This window comes from Pseudorca crassidens, chromosome 10 (assembly GCF_039906515.1).
Source record: "Pseudorca crassidens isolate mPseCra1 chromosome 10, mPseCra1.hap1, whole genome shotgun sequence".
Lineage (NCBI taxonomy): Eukaryota > Metazoa > Chordata > Mammalia > Artiodactyla > Delphinidae > Pseudorca > Pseudorca crassidens.
In genome coordinates, this window is record NC_090305.1 from 39,314,427 (window position 1) to 39,332,581 (window position 18,155).

At 51.4% G+C, this 18,155-nt stretch overlaps 1 protein-coding gene across 3 annotated transcripts in view; it reads right to left on the reverse strand.

The window, feature by feature from the left end:
- PPARD (peroxisome proliferator activated receptor delta) overlaps positions 1-18,155 on the reverse strand; it is a 77,321-nt gene that overhangs the window by 9,279 nt on the left and 49,887 nt on the right. For all 3 annotated transcript variants that reach the window (XM_067753224.1, XM_067753222.1, XM_067753223.1), the window contains one exon: positions 4,996-5,226. In XM_067753224.1, coding sequence (XP_067609325.1) covers positions 4,996-5,125 — 130 coding nt within the window. In that variant the 5' untranslated portion in view covers positions 5,126-5,226. The remainder of the gene's footprint in view (positions 1-4,995; positions 5,227-18,155) is intronic.

The window sequence follows — 18,155 nt, forward strand, 5'->3', positions numbered from 1 at the left end:
GGTGGGACTGGGATTTGACCCTAAATCTGAGTCCCTGCAAGGGCTGTGTGTTTGAAGCAATAACACCTCTTTTTTAGTGCACACCTACTCTGTTCCAGGCCCTCTACTGGACACTTTACACCATTAGCCTCACGTGACCCACAAAACAACCCTTCAGGCAGGTCTTAACGCCTGTTTCATAGGTGAGGAAACAGGCTCAGAAGGCTAAGTGATACACTGACAGTGGCTCTGATGGCTAATTTTATGTCAGCTTGGCCAGGCCAAGTACCCATGGAATCCAGCTTTTGGTCAAACACTAGTCTACCTGTTACTGTGAAGGGATTTTTTAGGTGTGATTGACATTTAAATCATGAGTCTCCACAATGTGAGCAGGCCCCAGCCAGTCAGTTGAAGGCCTGAAGAAAATAGGACCAAGGCCTCCCCAAGGAAGAAGGAATTCTGCCTCCAGGCTGCCTCAGACTTGAGCTACATTATCAACAACCCCAGGTCTCCAGCCTGCTGGCCTGCCTGCAGAATTTCGAGTTGCCAACCCTCACAATTACATGAGCCAATTCCTTAAAATAAACCTCTCTCTCTGCGCGCGCGCGCACACACACACACACACACACACACACACACACACACAAAAACACACACACACGCACCTCCTCTTGTTTCTGTTTCTCTAGAGAACCCTGACTAACACAGTGGCAGCATGAGAACTATCACCCAGAACCATCCAACCCCTGGGGCTGAGCTCTTACCCACTGCACTCTGTGACTTTCCGTATATGTGTGTACGTGTGTTCATTACTACTAATCAACAGTTTGTGATTATGATAAACGATGAGACGCGTCACTGCCAAGGATAACACTATGCCATTATTCAAATGTTTGGACTCAGCATAAGCACTACCCCTGTCACGCAGAGAGTGAAGTATCAGTTGCACCATCTCTGATTACAGGTTCAGCAAACACACGCTATTGACCTTATTCACGTCATTAGTGTAGTCGAGAGCTCTCCTGTATATCTAGTCTCCATCACTGGAGATAGGTTGTTGTCATAGCTGTGAGGGTGGCCCAGAGGGAACAGCCCTGTCTATTTACTTTGCTGGCAGAGCCCCAAAGGCAAACAGCTTCTGAAGTCAGGGCCAATTCTGTAGGACTCTGGGGCTGGGTTACCAAGCAGCCTCCTTACTTCTGTTGGCCTGGACTGTGGGCTCCTCAGGGCAGGCACTCAGTCTTGCCTTTCACTGGATGGCCGACCCCTGCTGGACACCCACCAAGCACTTGCTGACTGAGAGGAGGCACCAAGGCCAAGAGGAAGGACACTTTATCTTCCTCAGCCCTGCGCTGAGACCCCTGACTTCTTTCTTGGGTGTGACTGGGACCTTCATCACTGAAGCAAGAGAGGAAGAGGGTGGGAGTGGGAGGTGAACGCTGGCTCAGCTGCCCCTGCCCAGCCGGGGGACCCGGGCACGCGAGCTTCCTCTTTGCTGAGCGCTAATGATGAGGCCTGTCCTGCCCGCCTCCTGGGTGGGGGGAGGGGCTTGGCAGGTGCTGAGCTTGGTACAGAGATGCACAGGGTCAGCGCAGAACCTCTGGAGGGTCAGAAGGAAAGCAAACTCTGCAGCCTTCCTGCTGTTCCAGGGCTTGAGACTGTGCCTCATCCTCATGGGTCCCTGAGGGGGCTCCAGAGGCCAAAGTCATAGACTCACAGGGTGGGGCAGGGAGCCAGCACGTGGTGACTAGCGCCTGTGGCATGTCATATGCCACCACTGACTCCTCACCCAGCCGGCCCTTGAGATGGGCAGAATGCAGCTTTTTTTTTGGGCCACACCACGCAGCTTGCGGGATCTTCCCCGACCAGGGATTGAACCTGGGCCACCCCAGTGAAAGCCTGGAATCCTAAAGACTAGACCACCAGGGAAGTCCCAGGATGCAGCCTTAAAAGGCAAAGAGCCTGAGATTGGAGAGGTAAGGGCACTGGCAAGGACCACAGCCCACAGGGGCAGACATGGGATTCTAGCTCTGGGTTGTGTGATCCCCAACACAAGAAGCTCTATCTCCAGGGCCCCTCACCTGCTGGCTTTTTTTTTTTTTTTTTTTTAAGAAAACAACAACAACTAATTTTACCCTTTTAAAGAAAGTAACGCATTTGCTTTTTAAGTTATGAGAATACTGCAGGCTTGGTGAGAAAAACATAAGGGCACACAGGTAGCATCTGACAGATCCCCTCCACCCACAATCCTACTCCTCAGAGTAGCCTCACTAGCTATTTGAGTGTCCTCGTCCAGTGCCTTCTAAGATATATAAGGATTTTTTTTTTTAAGAAGATGTTGGGGGTAGGAGTTTATTAATTAATTAATTTATTTTGGCTGTGTTGGGTTTTCGTTTCTGCGCAAGGGCTTTCTCTAGTTGCGGTGAGCGGGGGCCACTCTTCATCGCAGTGCGCGGGCCTCTCACTATCGCGGCCTCTCTTGTTGCGGAGCACAGGCTCCAGATGCGCAGGCTCAATAGTTGTGGCTCACAGGCCCGGCTGCTCTGTGGCATGTGGGACCCTCCCAGACCAGGGCTCAAACCCGTGTCCCCTGCATTAGCAGGCAGACTCTCAACCACTGTGCCACCAGGGAAGCCCTATAAGGATTTTTAAACAATGGGATCCCCAAGTTGTCAGGAACTTACTTCCCTGTCAGCATACACAGACCTAATGACTGCAGAGCATCCCACCGTATGGCTCTACCACAGTTTATATAACCAATTCCCCACACATGGACACTTTCTAATTTTCTGCTATTATGAGCAGTGCTCCTATAGATAAGTGTGGAAATCTCTGTGCACGCTGAGCGAGTATTTACACTGGATACATTCCTAAAAGAGGAACTGTAGGGTCAAAGGAATGCACGCTAAGTAGTAATGGCCTGCACTGCCCAGCTGCCCCTTCCACCCTCAGGGACTACTGGAGGGCCACATCCTCACCCTCTGGCCAACCCAGGCCTCGCTGCCAATCTGACAGGCTAAACAACATCTCATCTGAAGATTCCTTCTCTGACTATTGAGTAGACTGAAAAATGTTTCATGTTTTCTGGCCATTTGTATTTGTCCTACCGTGAATTACCTGCTTCTGTTTTTCTGGTGGGGGGCTTGTCTTGTAGAATTCTATATACTATGGCTTTCACCTAATGATTAGGTTAAACAGCCCCCTCCATTTCAATTACTGAACAAGTAAGTCTACCGCCAATTCATCCATTTATTGATAAACGGAATCTATTAAACACAACATCATACACAGCACTGTGAGACTGGCTGGGTAAATTCTGCCCCAGACGTCTCCGCACGTGCTCTAAACCCCACCAGTACAGCTCCCCGAGACGCCATCACCATGCCCGCCTCGCCCGCTTCGCACAAGCTAGCACGCTCTGGTCTGCATGCAAACAGCCTATCATTTGGGGATATGGTCCCCACAGCATGTGTAGGAAACCCCAGGACAGGACACCACACTGCAAGTACTTCTACGTGCCTGGGCCAGCCATGGGGGCAGTGTGGGCTAGGGTAGGCAGTGAGGCCACCAATCCCAGGGCCCTCTCTTCCTCTTCCACTCTCCCTTGGTGTCCTCAGTGACAACTCTTGCTCATTCTTAGCTCCCAGTGTCTCCTCTCTGCCTCCTAAGCCTCCCCGCTTGTCTCAAGTTCAGGACAGTGTGTGCAGGTCCTGTGTGCAGGTCAGCCATTCATTCCTCTCTCCTGAGAAAGGTTGGGTCTGCAAAGCCATCAGCCAACCAACAGGGAGTAGGTTACCCTGGGGGATAGGGGATACCTTCTCGCAAGCCCTGAAATCACACTGGGCCTACTTTGGTTGTTCCAGGGTGTCTGGTGGGATCAGAGGCACTGGATGATGGCTCTCCCCTCACCCTACCCCACCGTGTGCCCCGAAGAGGAAGAACCTCTGCAAAATCCTGGGACTTTGCTTTGTAGGTTCACAGCAGCAAGCAAGGCCCAAGGATTCAGGCCTCTCTTAGGTGCAGGCTCAAGCAGGAGCCTGTCCCACCCCAAGAGCCCCCACCCTGACTTAACTCCTGACACCACCTGCCTCCTTCTCCCCATGCAGACACAGGGAGCCAGAGCGCATCTTTGTGGGGCAGGCCTGCTCGTCTGCTCTGAATCACCACTTGTGGTCAGGATCCCCTTCAGCTGAAGCCAGCAGCAAAATCAGGATGCCCCTCCCAGCAGCACATCCTCTAATGACGCTGAGTACCCTCTGAGGGAAGGGAGAAAGGACCAGCTGAATGTGCTGGTACTCGGGTGGAGGGAGCAGGGAAGGGGCGGCAGCAGCAGCAGGGAGAGCCAGGGGCTGGGGGGGGGTGCAGCGTCTGGGTACCCTTGAAGGTGGACATAGCATGATGATGATGACGATGAAGATGAGGACACCACAGTACAAAGTACCAGAGGAAAACGTCTACACTGCTGCTGGCAGTAGATAAAGGGGAACCAACAAGTTAGACAGGAGAAGCTAAAATCTGTCTGGCTACACGAAAGTATTACTAATTCCCGTCATTGTCACTAAGTGCTTAGCATCTGCCTAATTACAATGCACCTTGATAATGTGTAATTAGTACCAGATTGAGTTGTGTGTTCTGACTGATCCTAACAATCACAGGTACAGATGATCTTTCTGGCATGTTGCTGATGCACATTTGTCCCAGATCCCTTGTGGTAGGAGAGGTGGAGTAATAATGATGACAACGTGCATTACATAGGCTAACTCATTCCATTCTCACAAAAGCCTGTGTGCACGTCCCCTGTCTGTTTTACAGGAAGAAGGGGTGCAACTTGCCCAAGATCCTGCAGTTGATGAGCAACAGAGCAGGGGTGTGACCCTGGGCTGTCTGGCTCCAGTCCTTAACCACCCTGCTGCCCTGCACCCCATGATGATGCTGTTAGCAGAGGGCCAGGCTCCCTGTCCCCCAAACCCCATCTGTGCCCCCTTTGCCCCATGTCCCCTGCCTGCTCCCCCTTACCTGTATAGCTGCTGGAAGGAAGTGAGTGCCCTGGTCCCCCATTGAGTTCTGGGGCTCCTTCTGCCCTTGCCACTTCCTTTTTCTCCTCCTCTTCCCGGACCTCAGGGGCTTCCTCCGGTGGCTGCTCCATGGCTGATTTCCCCTCGGCACCACACCTGCAGGCCCGGTCATAGCTCTGGCATCTTCTGGGTCTGAACACAGATGGACCTCTACAGGGCAGTTCCTGTCAGCCTGGGCAAAGGAGAAGACAGGGAGAGGTTGGGGAGGCAGGGTAGAGGACGAGAGGGTGATGGAGTGGGGCAGGATCGAGGGCCGCCATCTGGGGGGACTGGAGGGGCACTTCTGCCTCTCCTGCCCTCGCAGAGCAGGAGCGACCCATCCCTGCAGTGCGAACCTCTAATCCTGCCATCACAGGTCACTGCCCCTCCACCCTTTGCCCACCTGGCTCTTGTGGCAGGTTTGTGGGGTTCAGAGCAGCTTCCGGTAGCCAGACGGGGTGATACACCCCTGTGCCACCTTTCCCCGCATCCTGCTCTTTGAGCCTCCTGAACCTACAGGAGCCACATGAGAATGACTTGAGGGGCTTTTTCAAACTTTCCAGTCCTCTTGGAGATCCTGATATGCATCAGACCTCCCAACCCCCATCCTGTCCCACCAGCACCCAGGCCCAAGAATCATCGCTCTCCTAAGCCACCTTTCTCCAAGGGAGTTGAACCTACCCTTCCTGTGTTTGGGTGTGGGAAAAAGGCACGTTAGGCTCACAGCTGACAGCAGACCTGCAACCAGACGCTCAATGCAGAGCCGTCAGGCAAGGGGCGATGCACTCTGTCCTGGAATCTGGGTTACTGGGTGGTGACCCCCATGTCTACATCACCCAGGAGGGGGCAGTTCCAACCCTCAGCAAGTAAAATACTGTCCACAGATGCTGCAGTCGGAGAGGGTAAGGCTACGGGTGCTGTGGGAGAGAGTCCGCCCGGCAGGGAACACCTCTCAAGAATACGGCCTGAGAAAAGACACTGAGGCAGCACAGTGAGGAGTGGTGAGGGCCCCTGTTGGCTGAGGCGTGGGGCGCTGAAGGAGAGAGGATTTGAAGGGCGGGCTGGGAAGGTGGGTTTTATCCAGGCGTGAGCACTTCAAATGCCCTGGCGTAGGGAGTGTGTGTAACTAGACCCGGTCCTGTGGTGCTGCAGGCCTGGAAGATTAACAGCAGAAAAGACCTGCTTTAGGAAAATTCAAGCACCTGTGGGACCTTACCTTGGATGTTCCACAGGCAGCTCAAACTCAACCTATCCAAACAGAAGCCACCATCTGGCCCTAAGCCCGCCCTTCTCTTCCTCTGGTAATCTCTACTTTAGTGACCCAAATGCCCAACTACCCACCTATCAAAGCCAGAAGGTGGGAATCATTTGACACTCCACACCCTCTCTCTTCCTCCTCTAGGCCTGCACACTTGGCTATACTGGAATCACTGGGGAGTTTTTGTTTCTTTTTTGGAGGTTTGAACTTGAGTAGGACATTTATAAAAACTTAGACAGGGGCAGTGTCCTCCCCAGCCCAGGTGCCACTAGGCACAGCACAAGAGACTACAAACGCAGCAGGGGAAGGTGGACACTCAGGGTGTGGGAGTGCAGGCACCCCCACTTCTGGCTCAGGGATTTGGGGAGTAAACAAAACCTACTTGGAGAAGAATTGGGGAAGAAAACCAGCAATTGCCTTCTTCTGTACGGGTGGGGACAGGGAAGGAGGCAGGGACAGGGGCAGGAGCATTTCACATCACTAACCTAACTTGGGAAACTGCAAGGGACCATCTTCGACTGGCCTTAAGAGGAAGACAAGATGGATGATGGGAGAATCCACAGGAGGGAGAGGAGGAGAAGGAACGTGGCTAGGGGGCAACAGCCCCTTCCCTTCTGGGCACAGGAAGGCAGCCAGGGCACCAGGTCCAGGCAGTGACCTCACAAGGACAGCACAGTTTTTGCAGCTTAGATATCACCCACCTGCCCCCACCCAGCTACTCATTCTGTTCGCTCGCTGGTGTAGGGCCACTCTCCGGCCCCGAGGGAGTGGATGGCTCTGCGGCCTGGGGCCCTGCCTCTTCTGTGTCTCCTCCCTTGGAGGCAGCGCTAGCCTCTGCCCCTTTGGCCTGGGGCTCCTGGCTCTCAGGGGTGGCGGCAGCCTTCCCTTCCAGGGCAGTGCCTTCCTCGCTGCAGGCAACGATCTCCACTGGGGAGTTTTTAAATATATGGATGCCTGGGCTCATCCTCAGGGATTCTCATTTGATTGGTTTGGGAAGCAGCTTGGGCATCAGGATTTTTTTTAATTAATATTATTTATTTATTTATTTATTTATTTATTTCACTGCATCGGGACTTAGTTGTGGCACATGGGATCTTTTGTTGTGGCGTGTGGGCTTCTCTCTAGTTGTGGCACGCAGGCTCAGTAGTTGCGGCATGTGGGCTCTAGAGTGTGCAGGCTTAGTTGCTCCGCAGCACGTGGGATCTTAGTTCCCCGACCAGGGATCGAACCCGTGTCCCCTGAATTGGAAGGAGGATTCCTAACCACTGGACCACCAGGGAAGACCTGGGCATCAGGATTTTTATTTTTAATTCCCCTGGTGACTGTAACGCACAGCTAAGCTTGAGAACCACTGTGCCACAGCAAAGCAACCTCCAGCTGATGGTAAATTGTTCCCTCTTAATCATTCCTTTCCACAAGGCCTTCATTTTCCCTTGTTTGGATTGACACAATGACCTCTTAATTGGTCTCCTAAAGGCAGTTTGGAAATTCAGTGCTAGGGTCTAAGACCTGGGGAGTTGGGGATCTGGAGATTTGTCGGGGGCAGGGGGGGAATCTTCACTGACGTGACAGGAGCAAGAAGGAATTCATTTCACCAAAGGAAAGTGACACGTCAAGGGAGGACAGAGGAAGAGGCACCAGAGCAGACAGTGAGGCAGTGGCCAGAGACAGGAGAGACTTGGGACAGCCGGTTGTCTCAGAGACAAGGGAAGGGCTGTTTTTTGGGGGGAGTGGGTGGTCAACCATCTCAAATGCTGCAGAGTTCAAGGGTGATAAACTGACACATGGCCAATGAATCCGGTGACTGTGAGGTCATCTTTGACCTTGTTAGACAAATTTCAACCAAGTGGTTGGGATGGAAACCTGAGCTCTGAAGAATAAGTGGCAGCTAGTAAGCTGGGACAATGAATAGAGACTAATTTTTTAATGAATATGTCACGGAAAGGAATGTACAAGAGGATGTAGCTTGAAAAAGTAGCAAAGCCAGGAAAAGTTTTTTTGGAATAGAGGAGGCTCAAGTAAGCAGTGGCTAGCTAGAGGAGAGGTCTTCAGAGAAAGACAGTCTGAAGATTCAAGGGGGAAGCTGGGGCAGGACGACTGATGGAAGAGGAATAATTCAAGGGCACAGGATGAGGAAAATACAAAGTATCGCAACAGTGTGTATGGGGGTGGTGGTGGCGGTGTGCTAAAGCTCATAGGGAATGACTTCACTCTTGTTAGTTAACTTAAGTAGGAGGAATGGTGGTCTACTGAGAGTAAAAGATGGGACTTGAAGAAAGCAAAGAGGCTGAGTGGAGGTACTCTGGCAAACATGATAGGGAATTAGCTGAAGAGAAATAAAAAGAATTGTATAGTAGGGCTATGGTAATTAAAATAGTGTGGTACTGGCACATGAATAGATAATCATTGAAAGAGCATACACAAAGTCCCTAAACAGATACAAATGCATATGGGACTTTAATGTTATAAAAATGGCACTCCAAACCAAAAAGAAAAGATGGATTCTTCAATAAATAGTATTGGGACAAGTGAATAACCATCTGGATCCCTACCTTACATCTTATACCAAGACAAGGTCCAAATAAATCAAAGGTTTTAAAGTTAAAACAAAAATACATGAATTATAAAAAGGGTTGAAAAGCTAAGTGGGAGAAGAGCTAAGGTGGATACTAAGCCCATAGAGCTTAATGGGTAAAAAAATTAATAAATTTGATTTCATAAAAATACAAACTTACTACAAGGTGAAAAAACCATCATAAGAGGAAAAAAAAACCCAGATAATAGACTGGGAAAAGTATTTGCAACTCGTCAGACAAAGGGCTAATTGCCCTAAAATAGTTCCTACAAACTATTAAGTAAAAGACCAGCAATCCAATAGAAAAACGGGGCCAGGATACAAAAAATATACACAGAAAAGGTATATACACTTAGTTCTTAAACATATGAAAAAACGCTCAACATCATTCATAAAAGAGAAATGCGAATTAAAACAACACTGAAATATACTTTTTACAATCAGATTAAAACAGATGCTAACCCTCATGGGGCTTCCCTGGTGGCGCAGTGGTTAAGAATCTGCCTGCCAATGCAAGGGACACGGGTTCGAGCCCTGGCCCGGGAAGATCCCACATGCCGCGGAGCAACTAAGCCCGTGTGCCACAACTACTGAGCCTGAGCTCTAGAGCCCGTAAGCCACAACTACTGAAGCCTGCGTTCCACAACTACTGAAGTCTGTGCACCTAGAGCCCATGCTCTGCAACAAGAGAAGCCATGACAATGAGAAGCCTGCGCACCGCAAGGAATAGTAGCCCCCGCTCACCGCAACTAGAGAAAGCCCAGACGCAGCAACAAAGACCCAACACAGCCAAAAATAAATAAATAATTAAAAAAAAAAACCCCAAACAGATGCTAACACTCTGTGGCTAAGCACGTGGGGAAACATCATCTCACATGTCCCTGTGGAAAGGTAAATTAGCACAACCTCTAAAGAGGGTAATTTGGCTACATCTATCTAAATTACAGGACACATTCCCTTTGATCCAGAGATACCACTTCTAGGTTGTATCTTACAGCTATCCTTCCACTGAAGTACAGTGACATAAAGTATTAGCACAAGATTACTCATTACAGTATTACTTGACCAGTATATGTGGGGAACAAGCTAGATGTCCATTAACAGGGGACAGCCATAAACAAGAATGATGATGTTTATGGACTGATTTGGGAGTATCTCTAAGATATATTAATAAGGGAAGAAAGCAATTTGCAGAATGAAGTGAAGAGCTATACTTTGCACAAAGAAGATACAATGAAGCTGGATTTGACTGTGTATGTGTAAGATAGCGCTGGAAGGCTACTTAAGAACTGGGAATGCTGGTTGCCTCTGGGGAGGGAATTGAGTGTCTGGGTCACTGATGGGACAGAGATTTTTCACTGTACCTGTTATTTTTATTTTATTTAAAAAAAATTTTTATTGGGGTATAGTTGATTTACAATGTTGTATTAGTACTGTACCTTTTAAATTCTGAACTATAGGCATGTTACCTGTTCTAAAAATAATTTAAATTGGAATAAAATAAAAAAGCAAAACTTACAAACAATAATGTGAAAGATGAGAGGGCATGATCAACGTTAAACTGCTCAAGTCCTTTTATTTTTCAGGAGGCAACTGGAGATGTTGATGAACTTTACAGTTCAGTCAAATGTACACAGAAAAATTTCAAAGGTAACCACTAAGACACTGTAAATAGAGTGTATAATTTCCAAATTATTGCAGCAGAATGGGAAAACTTGGGAGAAGTCATGTAAAATTCTAGTTTTCAGACTGAGAAAGTCTCACAGACGGAGACATTACAACCAAATGCAACGTAGGGTGGTGGACTGGATCCTGGAACAGAAAGAGGACGGTGGTGGAAAAACTGGGAAGTTCCAAGTAAAATCTGCTTAGTTTAGTTAATAGCATTGTACCAGCATTCATTTCTTAGTTTTGGTAAGTTTGGTAATCTTTACAATATTTCTGTAACCCTAGACTTTTTCAAAATAGAGTTTTTTAAAAAAGCTTTAAAAAATCTGGCTTTCTGGCTTCTTTTTTGGGGGGTGGGGTGGGGGGACCGCACTGCACAGCTTGTGGGATCTTAGTTCCCCGACCAGGGACTGAACCCACATCCTCCGCAGTGAAAGTGTGGAGTCCTAACCACTGGACCACCTGGCTGGACCACTGGGACTTCCCTGGCTTCTCTTGAAAATCGGGCAAACCTGGCCTGCATGCCCCTGCCCACCGCCCACCCAGGGGCTAGGCAGTGGCGGCCCCTTTACCTGGAATCGCGCTCTCCACTGGCAGTGTCTTCACTGCTTCCAGCTGTCACTCCTAGGCTGCTTTACTCATTCATGATGCATGAACTGCCCCCATTTGCAGGGATGTGAGTATGGTTAGCATAAAGCGGTTCCTCAAGTATCAATCCCTGATCATCCCTGAGCATTAAACCTGGGAATCACCAGACCCAGAGCAAGGGAAATGCTCAGAGGTGCAGTTCCGCCACATGGTTCTGACCAGGAACGAGGAGCCGCCACCTGGGGCAGTCACTTCCAGCTGCTACCCGATTCCAATTCCCCTTCTTTCTCACTGAGTCCCCATTTTCTCTGGATCAGCCACGTGCCTAGCTACACACTCAATTTCCCAAACTCTCTGGCAGCTACAGTGTTCATGTGATGATTCTGACCAACAATATGTAAACAGAAATCTAGGGATTTCCCTGGTGGTCCAGTGGTTAAGACTTCGCCTTCCAATGCAGGAGGTGCAGGTCAGATCCCTGGTCGGGGAGCTAAGATGCCTTGCGGCCAAAAAAACCCCCCTAAAACATAAAACAGAAGCAGTATTGCAACAAATTCAATAAAGACTTAAAAAAAAAGAAAAAAGAAATCTACTAGAAGGTCTTCTGGAAACAGAGGTCAAGAGGGTGGGGCAGAAAGGAGTAAGGAGCCGGGTCACCACAGCATCACGGAGCTGCTGAACTAACCCTAGAACGCCTGTCTCCAGACTACTTATTAGGTGGAAAAAAAATTTTTTTTTTTAATTTATTTATTTGGCTGTGCCGGGTCTTAGTTGTGGCATGCAGGATATTTAGTTGCAGCATGGATGTGGGATCTAGTTCCCTGACCGGGGATCGAAACTGGGATCCCTGCATTGGGAGCGCAGAGTCTTAACCACTGGACCATCAGGGAAGTCCCTAGGTGGAAACATTAAATGCCTATTTCACAAGGCGCTGTTTGCCAGATTTCGGTTTCGTGCAGTTGAACACAATCCTAACTGAAATAGTAGCAGGATAAAAAAGGAGAGTGGGACTGGGGGGAGCGGGTTGGTGACAGCACTGTAAAGGACCTCGGTGATCACCAAGAACAGTGTGTGACCGTCGTGGCTTGAATAAAATGCTCTACAAAAATTGGCGATTATCTAAATAACAAGGATCACAGATGCCGATTCTTCATGCTCCACAGAATTGAAAAGCCTGGAAGTAGAGGAGGCAGGGGCAGGTGAGTGGTGAGAGACCCTCAACCAGGCCTGTGGCTGAAGGGGCTACAGGAGGCTTCTGAGGAGCAGCGTCACGAGGATGAGCAGCACGGTGACAGAGGGGCCAGATCATGGGACACCCAGGAGCCAGAAGCACAGTGGTGGCACTGACCTCAGGAGTAAGCGGATGAGGCTGATTAGAACAAACTGCTTGGGGATCCGTGTAGCCTGGGTGTCAGTGGACACGGGGAAATCACACAGGCTGTGGTGATGAGAGCCAGGGAGAGAGGGGTGTGAGGACTGCAGGCACACCAGGCAGGTGGAAACAGAGGAGGAAAAACAACACTTCCCTGTACAGATACTCGACAAAATGTTTTCTCACATATTCCCTCATATCTTCTGATGCTCTGAGTGACCCTGGGAGATGGGACAGAGGTCACTGTTGGGACTGAATCCTGGAGGGAGGGGCAGGAGCTGACTGAGTTCCTACTGCATGGCAGGCTCGGCCCAATCCTCACAAGTCCCCACAAGACCAGCCCCGTGGTCTCCCCTGGGCAGATGAGGAAAGTGACAAAAAGCCCAGGCCCGCCTGGCCTGACAGGCGTCTCTCAGAGAACACGCTAGAGGATGCAGCAGAGGACCACGGGGTGCAAACACCGCGGGGCCCAAGCCCAGCCCGGCCTCTGAGGAGCTGTGTGCACGGGGCCACCTTACACACCTGACGCTCCTGAGCCTCAGCTTCCCTTCCACATATCAGCTGGTAGAACGTTCTTCCACCATGACCAGAGGAACTCTTCTCAGTTTCTGGGGTGCAAGCGGTGGCCTCTTGAAATCAGATGGGATTCTGGGCTCTGGCTAGAGCTTTGGATTTGGGGCCAGGGTCTCTGGATTCCAGGTGGATGTTCCTTCCCAGCCCAGAGCTGTCCCTTCTGTTTGTGACCTCTTAAGGACAGCAGCTGCAAGGGGAGGGAAGCTGCAGTCTGGTTGCTCTAAAACCCACACACATCCCTTGGGCTGTTGCTTATTTGGATGCAACCCCATGCTGGGGCCCATCCCTGCAATTTGCCGGAAGCCATCCATTTTCACACAGCCCTGGGTGCTCCGTCTACAGCTGAGGTCTGCCCATCTCCCCAGTGCCTGCCCCCACCGCTGGTCTCAGCTTGCCCAGCCAGGAGCCGCTTTATTCCCTAGGCCCTCCCCCACCTCACCTGGGCGGCCTACAGGCTGGGTTTTCACAGGTAGCTGCCACCACAGCCTCCACTCTCCCTGCAGTGCACCCTGTTCCCTTCTTCCTTCCTTCAGTCCTGGCACTAAAAATAGCACCTGGCACTAGGTTTAACCTTTATGTGGCTGAGAAACCTTGGTTTTTGCTATTGCCACCCCCCAGCACTGTGCCAGTGCCAGAAACCCTCTGACTGTGTCACAGCTTTGCCCCACTTAAGAGGCTGGTGCTGTCCTCAGGACAAGGGTCCTGTAGCCAGAACGAGAGGGGTGCTGCTCTGCGGCCCTTGCACAGAAAATGGAGTCGCTACCAAAAGAAATTCTTACAAAACCAAATACCTGGGCTACTCTGATTCTGGCATTCACACACGTGTTGTGTGTATACATGCTCACAAAAGCCTGCCAAGCAAGCATCCCACCCTCTTTCCCCTTCTAGGAGCTAAAGTTGGGCAAGGGGCACGACTCTATCCATTTCCCACTGGGCAGGTAGATTTCACAGGCAGAGGTAGTTAGGAGCTTAACCCAGATGACCCAGAGCTCCAGAGAGGCCTGGTCTGGGGCTCGAGCGACCAAGCCACCTGGGGCCCTAATCCTTCCACCAAGTCCAGTCATCCTTGGGAAACAGAGCTTCCCTGACACCCAGCAGCAGGCTGTATGCTCTGAGTGGGCTTACTCTGTGTCAGGCCCCATTCAGCTGTGATGCATCCTGTCAGGCCTCTCCCTGCACCACAGCCTAAGGTGGGTCACAGCTCTAAGCCTCGTGTCCACCACCTCCATCACAATGGTACCAGCTTCCAATTCTCCAAGGGTTTATAATACACCAAACTGTGTGTATACTGACACATCTAATTCTCACAATAGCCCTAAGAGTTGGGTGCTATTATTATCTCCATTTAACTGATGAGGAAACTATGGCACAGAGAGGGAAAGTAATTGAGTCAAGGTCACACAGTAACTGGAGGAGCAGGATTTGAGTCCAGGCAGGTTGGCTCAAGTCTTAATCACTATGCTGTGCCTTGCATGTGGTGCTGGGCAAGACTGGACCAGAAGCTGGTAAGTCCTTGCCCTGTTGGATCTGGAAGCTGCTCTTAGTCTCAGTCTGGAGCCATCATCCCTGAATCCTTTGTCTAGATGCCAAGAACTTCTTCTGTCAAGAACACCCTGGTTAAAGCCCTTCTGAATACTCCCTGCCAGAAAATGACTGCTGTGTGCTAAAGACAGCCATAAGCTCTGGTCCCCGGCTCCCTCCCCAGCTCTTCCCACTCGCCTCACGTGCAGCATCACTCTCTGAACAGAGGCTCGCACCAGCCTCAGCCTGGAATGCCATCCCCGCCACTAGCTAAGGCCTACCATCCTTCCAGACCTGCCTGCACCTCCTCCTTTAGGAAGCTCCCCTTGACTAGTCCTATTCTGTTCCTTCCTACTGCAACCCTGACTCAGGCTCTCCAGATCTGCTGTTACCACATCAAACTGCAACGTCTGTTAGCTGGTCTGTTCTCACCATGTTACCAGTTCCCCACACAATGCTCTCTATCTATCTTGCAGAGGTAGGTCCCCGGCACCTTGCACGGTGCCAGGCATTTAATGGGTGCTCAACGTACACTCTTTGAATGAATAAACAGACTAAAAACATTAACCTGAGCCACACTGTGTCCAGTTGTAACAGTTGCCACTATATGAGTTTTCACCTATTACTGCCCTTGAGATGCAGCGAGTACCCCGCAGAAGTTCATTCCACAGGCTTCTGTGTCAGGCCTGGGTTCAAACCCCGGCTCTGCCTCCCCTCTCTGTGACTTGGGGGAGACACTAACCCTTCAGTTTCTTAGCCCTAAAGCTGGCCTACTACCACCTAACCTGAGCGGCCGTCATGCGGATGAGATAACCACACTGCAAATGCTTAACAGTGCTGGGTGTAAACACCTAACAAATGGGGCTGTGGCTACTGCTACTGTCATCACTCCTGGCTTGCCTTAGGGGATGACATGGAGCAAGTGACATTCCAGGTCTATTCCAGGGACCTAAACCCAGAATTTCCCAATTCCCTGCCTTACAATCAACGGTGAGAAGGGAGAGCTGACAGGGCGCCCTGCTCTGGGTTTGCGCTTCTTTCAGAGAGATGGGCCCGGACCCTTCTCCACGTTTGCCCCTTCCCCCGCCCCTTGGGACGACCTAGTAGCTGCATTTCCTCCTTCCCTCACTGCAGGGGGGTGAGGAGCAGCAGCCTCTGGTTACAGGGCGGAAGAGTGCTCAGGATCAGAGAGGCCATGGGACTGGGGCCTGGCCAACGCACTCCCAAGCTTCCCTATCAGTCATTAACCCAGTACTGACCCAGTGCCCTGGGTTTCCAGACCAGCAGCTCCACGGTGCTCTCTGCTCCCATTTGTCAATCTCGGTCACCCTACTCCCCTCAGGGCACGTGAGAGGCCTGTGTGGCCTTGGAATGGATTCACCCCAGCAGGTCCCCTGAGGCCAACACCCCAGGAGTAGTCTGGGAGCTGGGTTTTTTTGTTTTTTTTTTTTTGTTTTTTTTTTTGCGGTACGCGGGGCTCTCACTGTTGTGGCCTCTCTCGTTGCGGAGCACAGGCTCCGGATGCGCAGGCTCAGTGGCCATGGCTCACGGGCCTAGCCGCTCTGGGGCATGCGGGATCCTCCCGGACCGGGGCACGAACCCGCATCCCCTGCATCGGCAGGCGGACTCTCAACCACTGCGCCACCAGGGAAGCCCTGGGAGCTGGTTTTGTGCAGAGAGTATGGGAACCAGAGGAAAGTCTGCCAGGCCCTTCCCTCACCCCCCATTCTAGAATTCTTCCAGTTCCACCAAGAGCCAGCCTGTCAGCCCTGTGGAGTGGAGCTAAGCTACAATAAAAGGAGAAGCCGGCCTCCTTTTATTGTACCTGAGAACGTGCCCAGAGAAGAGATCATAGTGGGCAGGAGGGCTCCTCAGCTGGGACCAGCGAGGGGCCTGACGGGTGCCCGGCTTCCGGCCACTCACCCCCATGCAGGTCAATGCGCCGAGCTGCCACGGACTGTCAGCAGTGGAGGACTGAGGAGATACTAAAAGTCGTCTTCACAGACAACAGAACCACAGCGATGTCAAAACATGCACATGATGCACAGGAACAAAACCGGAAAGACATGACCCAAATTGCTAATGGGGCTTCCCTCTGAGGGGTGATTCTTATTTTCTTAACTATATTTTTCCGTGTTCTTCAAATTCTTTACAATGAGCATGGGACGCTTTCATGATGGGGGGAAGAGAGGGAGATACGTTTAAGTGTTTCGAAGAAAGAAAACTGAATAATACACTGAAAGATACTGAGGAGGTGAAAGAAGGGCCTGCCCAGAGGCGAGCCAGGCCTCTTCTTGGCAGCTTGAGAGCTGAGGACCCTCCCTGCTCAGAGAAGGCTTTGGAGGTAAGGGCAGGGGTGCCAACGGGCAGAGGGCCACAGCTGGGGACCTTTCCAGAACCTTCTCACCCGAGGACCTCAGGAGCTACAGCTGCTGATGCCGCCAGTGCCCTCTGCTCTTCCTCTGGTGCCGGCTGCTGCCAGCAGTTTTCATTCACTCAGTTAACAAACATTTGTTAAGCACTCACCATCATATGCCCAACACAAACACCTAACTGTGAACGATGCCCAGGGCACCGAAAGACCAACACCGCCACGTGAGCCTAGTGTGGCTGGTCGGGGAGGGGGTCCCGAGGATGTGGTCCCTGACTAAGAGGCAGGCAGGTGGGGGGACAGAGACCCCAAGAAGGGAGGAGGATGGCACAGAACCTCTGAGGGGTAGAAAGAAGGGCCGCGCGGCTGGCGTGCCGAGAGCAGGGGTGGCTGGGCTGGCTGAGGCTGGAGATCACCTGGGGCCTCGAAGGGCAAGTGAGGGATGTGGCTGTTTATCCGAAGGGCAGCGGAGAGCCTAGGAGGGCTATGAAGAGGATGGGCAGGGTGAGAGCAGCATTTGGAAATGAACTGGAGATGATTTCAGCTGGATTCCGAGAGGCCAGGGTGACAGCAAACCCAGCTGGGGTGTTGGTGGGAGCGAGAAGGCCACCTCCCAGAGCCCTGGAAGGCTGGGCTGGGTGCAGGAAGCAGCCGCCCGTTCCATTCCCGGGAGGATCCGGGCTGAGCAGCCGAGGCATGGGGCCCTTACACAGATTTGAGTGCGTCTCCTGTCACCTCACTGGCGTCCTCACTGAGGAGAGCGTCAGGGCAGGATTAGATACTCCAAGATCCCTTCCTGCTCTGACTGGCCTGGGCTCCAGCCTCCCAGCACTGTTCTGGTCTTAGGGATTCCTGGTGCGACACACACACGTCTGGGGAGCAAATGTGGCACCTGGCACTGCTTGGCAGGAGTCCAACTAACACAAACAGCCCCCACATTCCTGGGCCCAACAACTCCATCCAAGCCCCCCAAACTTCTGACACCCAGCTCTCGCCGCCAGCACACCAGCCTGTGCCTCAGTGGCCCTGCTGTGTGGGGGTGTGTGGTTACGGGGCGTGCACTGGACACCGCTACTCATACCCCTTTCTTTTTAAGCAGAACTGAGACTTGGACATGGGCCAGCCCTTTAAAGCTCACAAGGCACCTTCATGTATGTGACCTCGCTTAGTGTGTTGAGCACCTACACTGGACTATT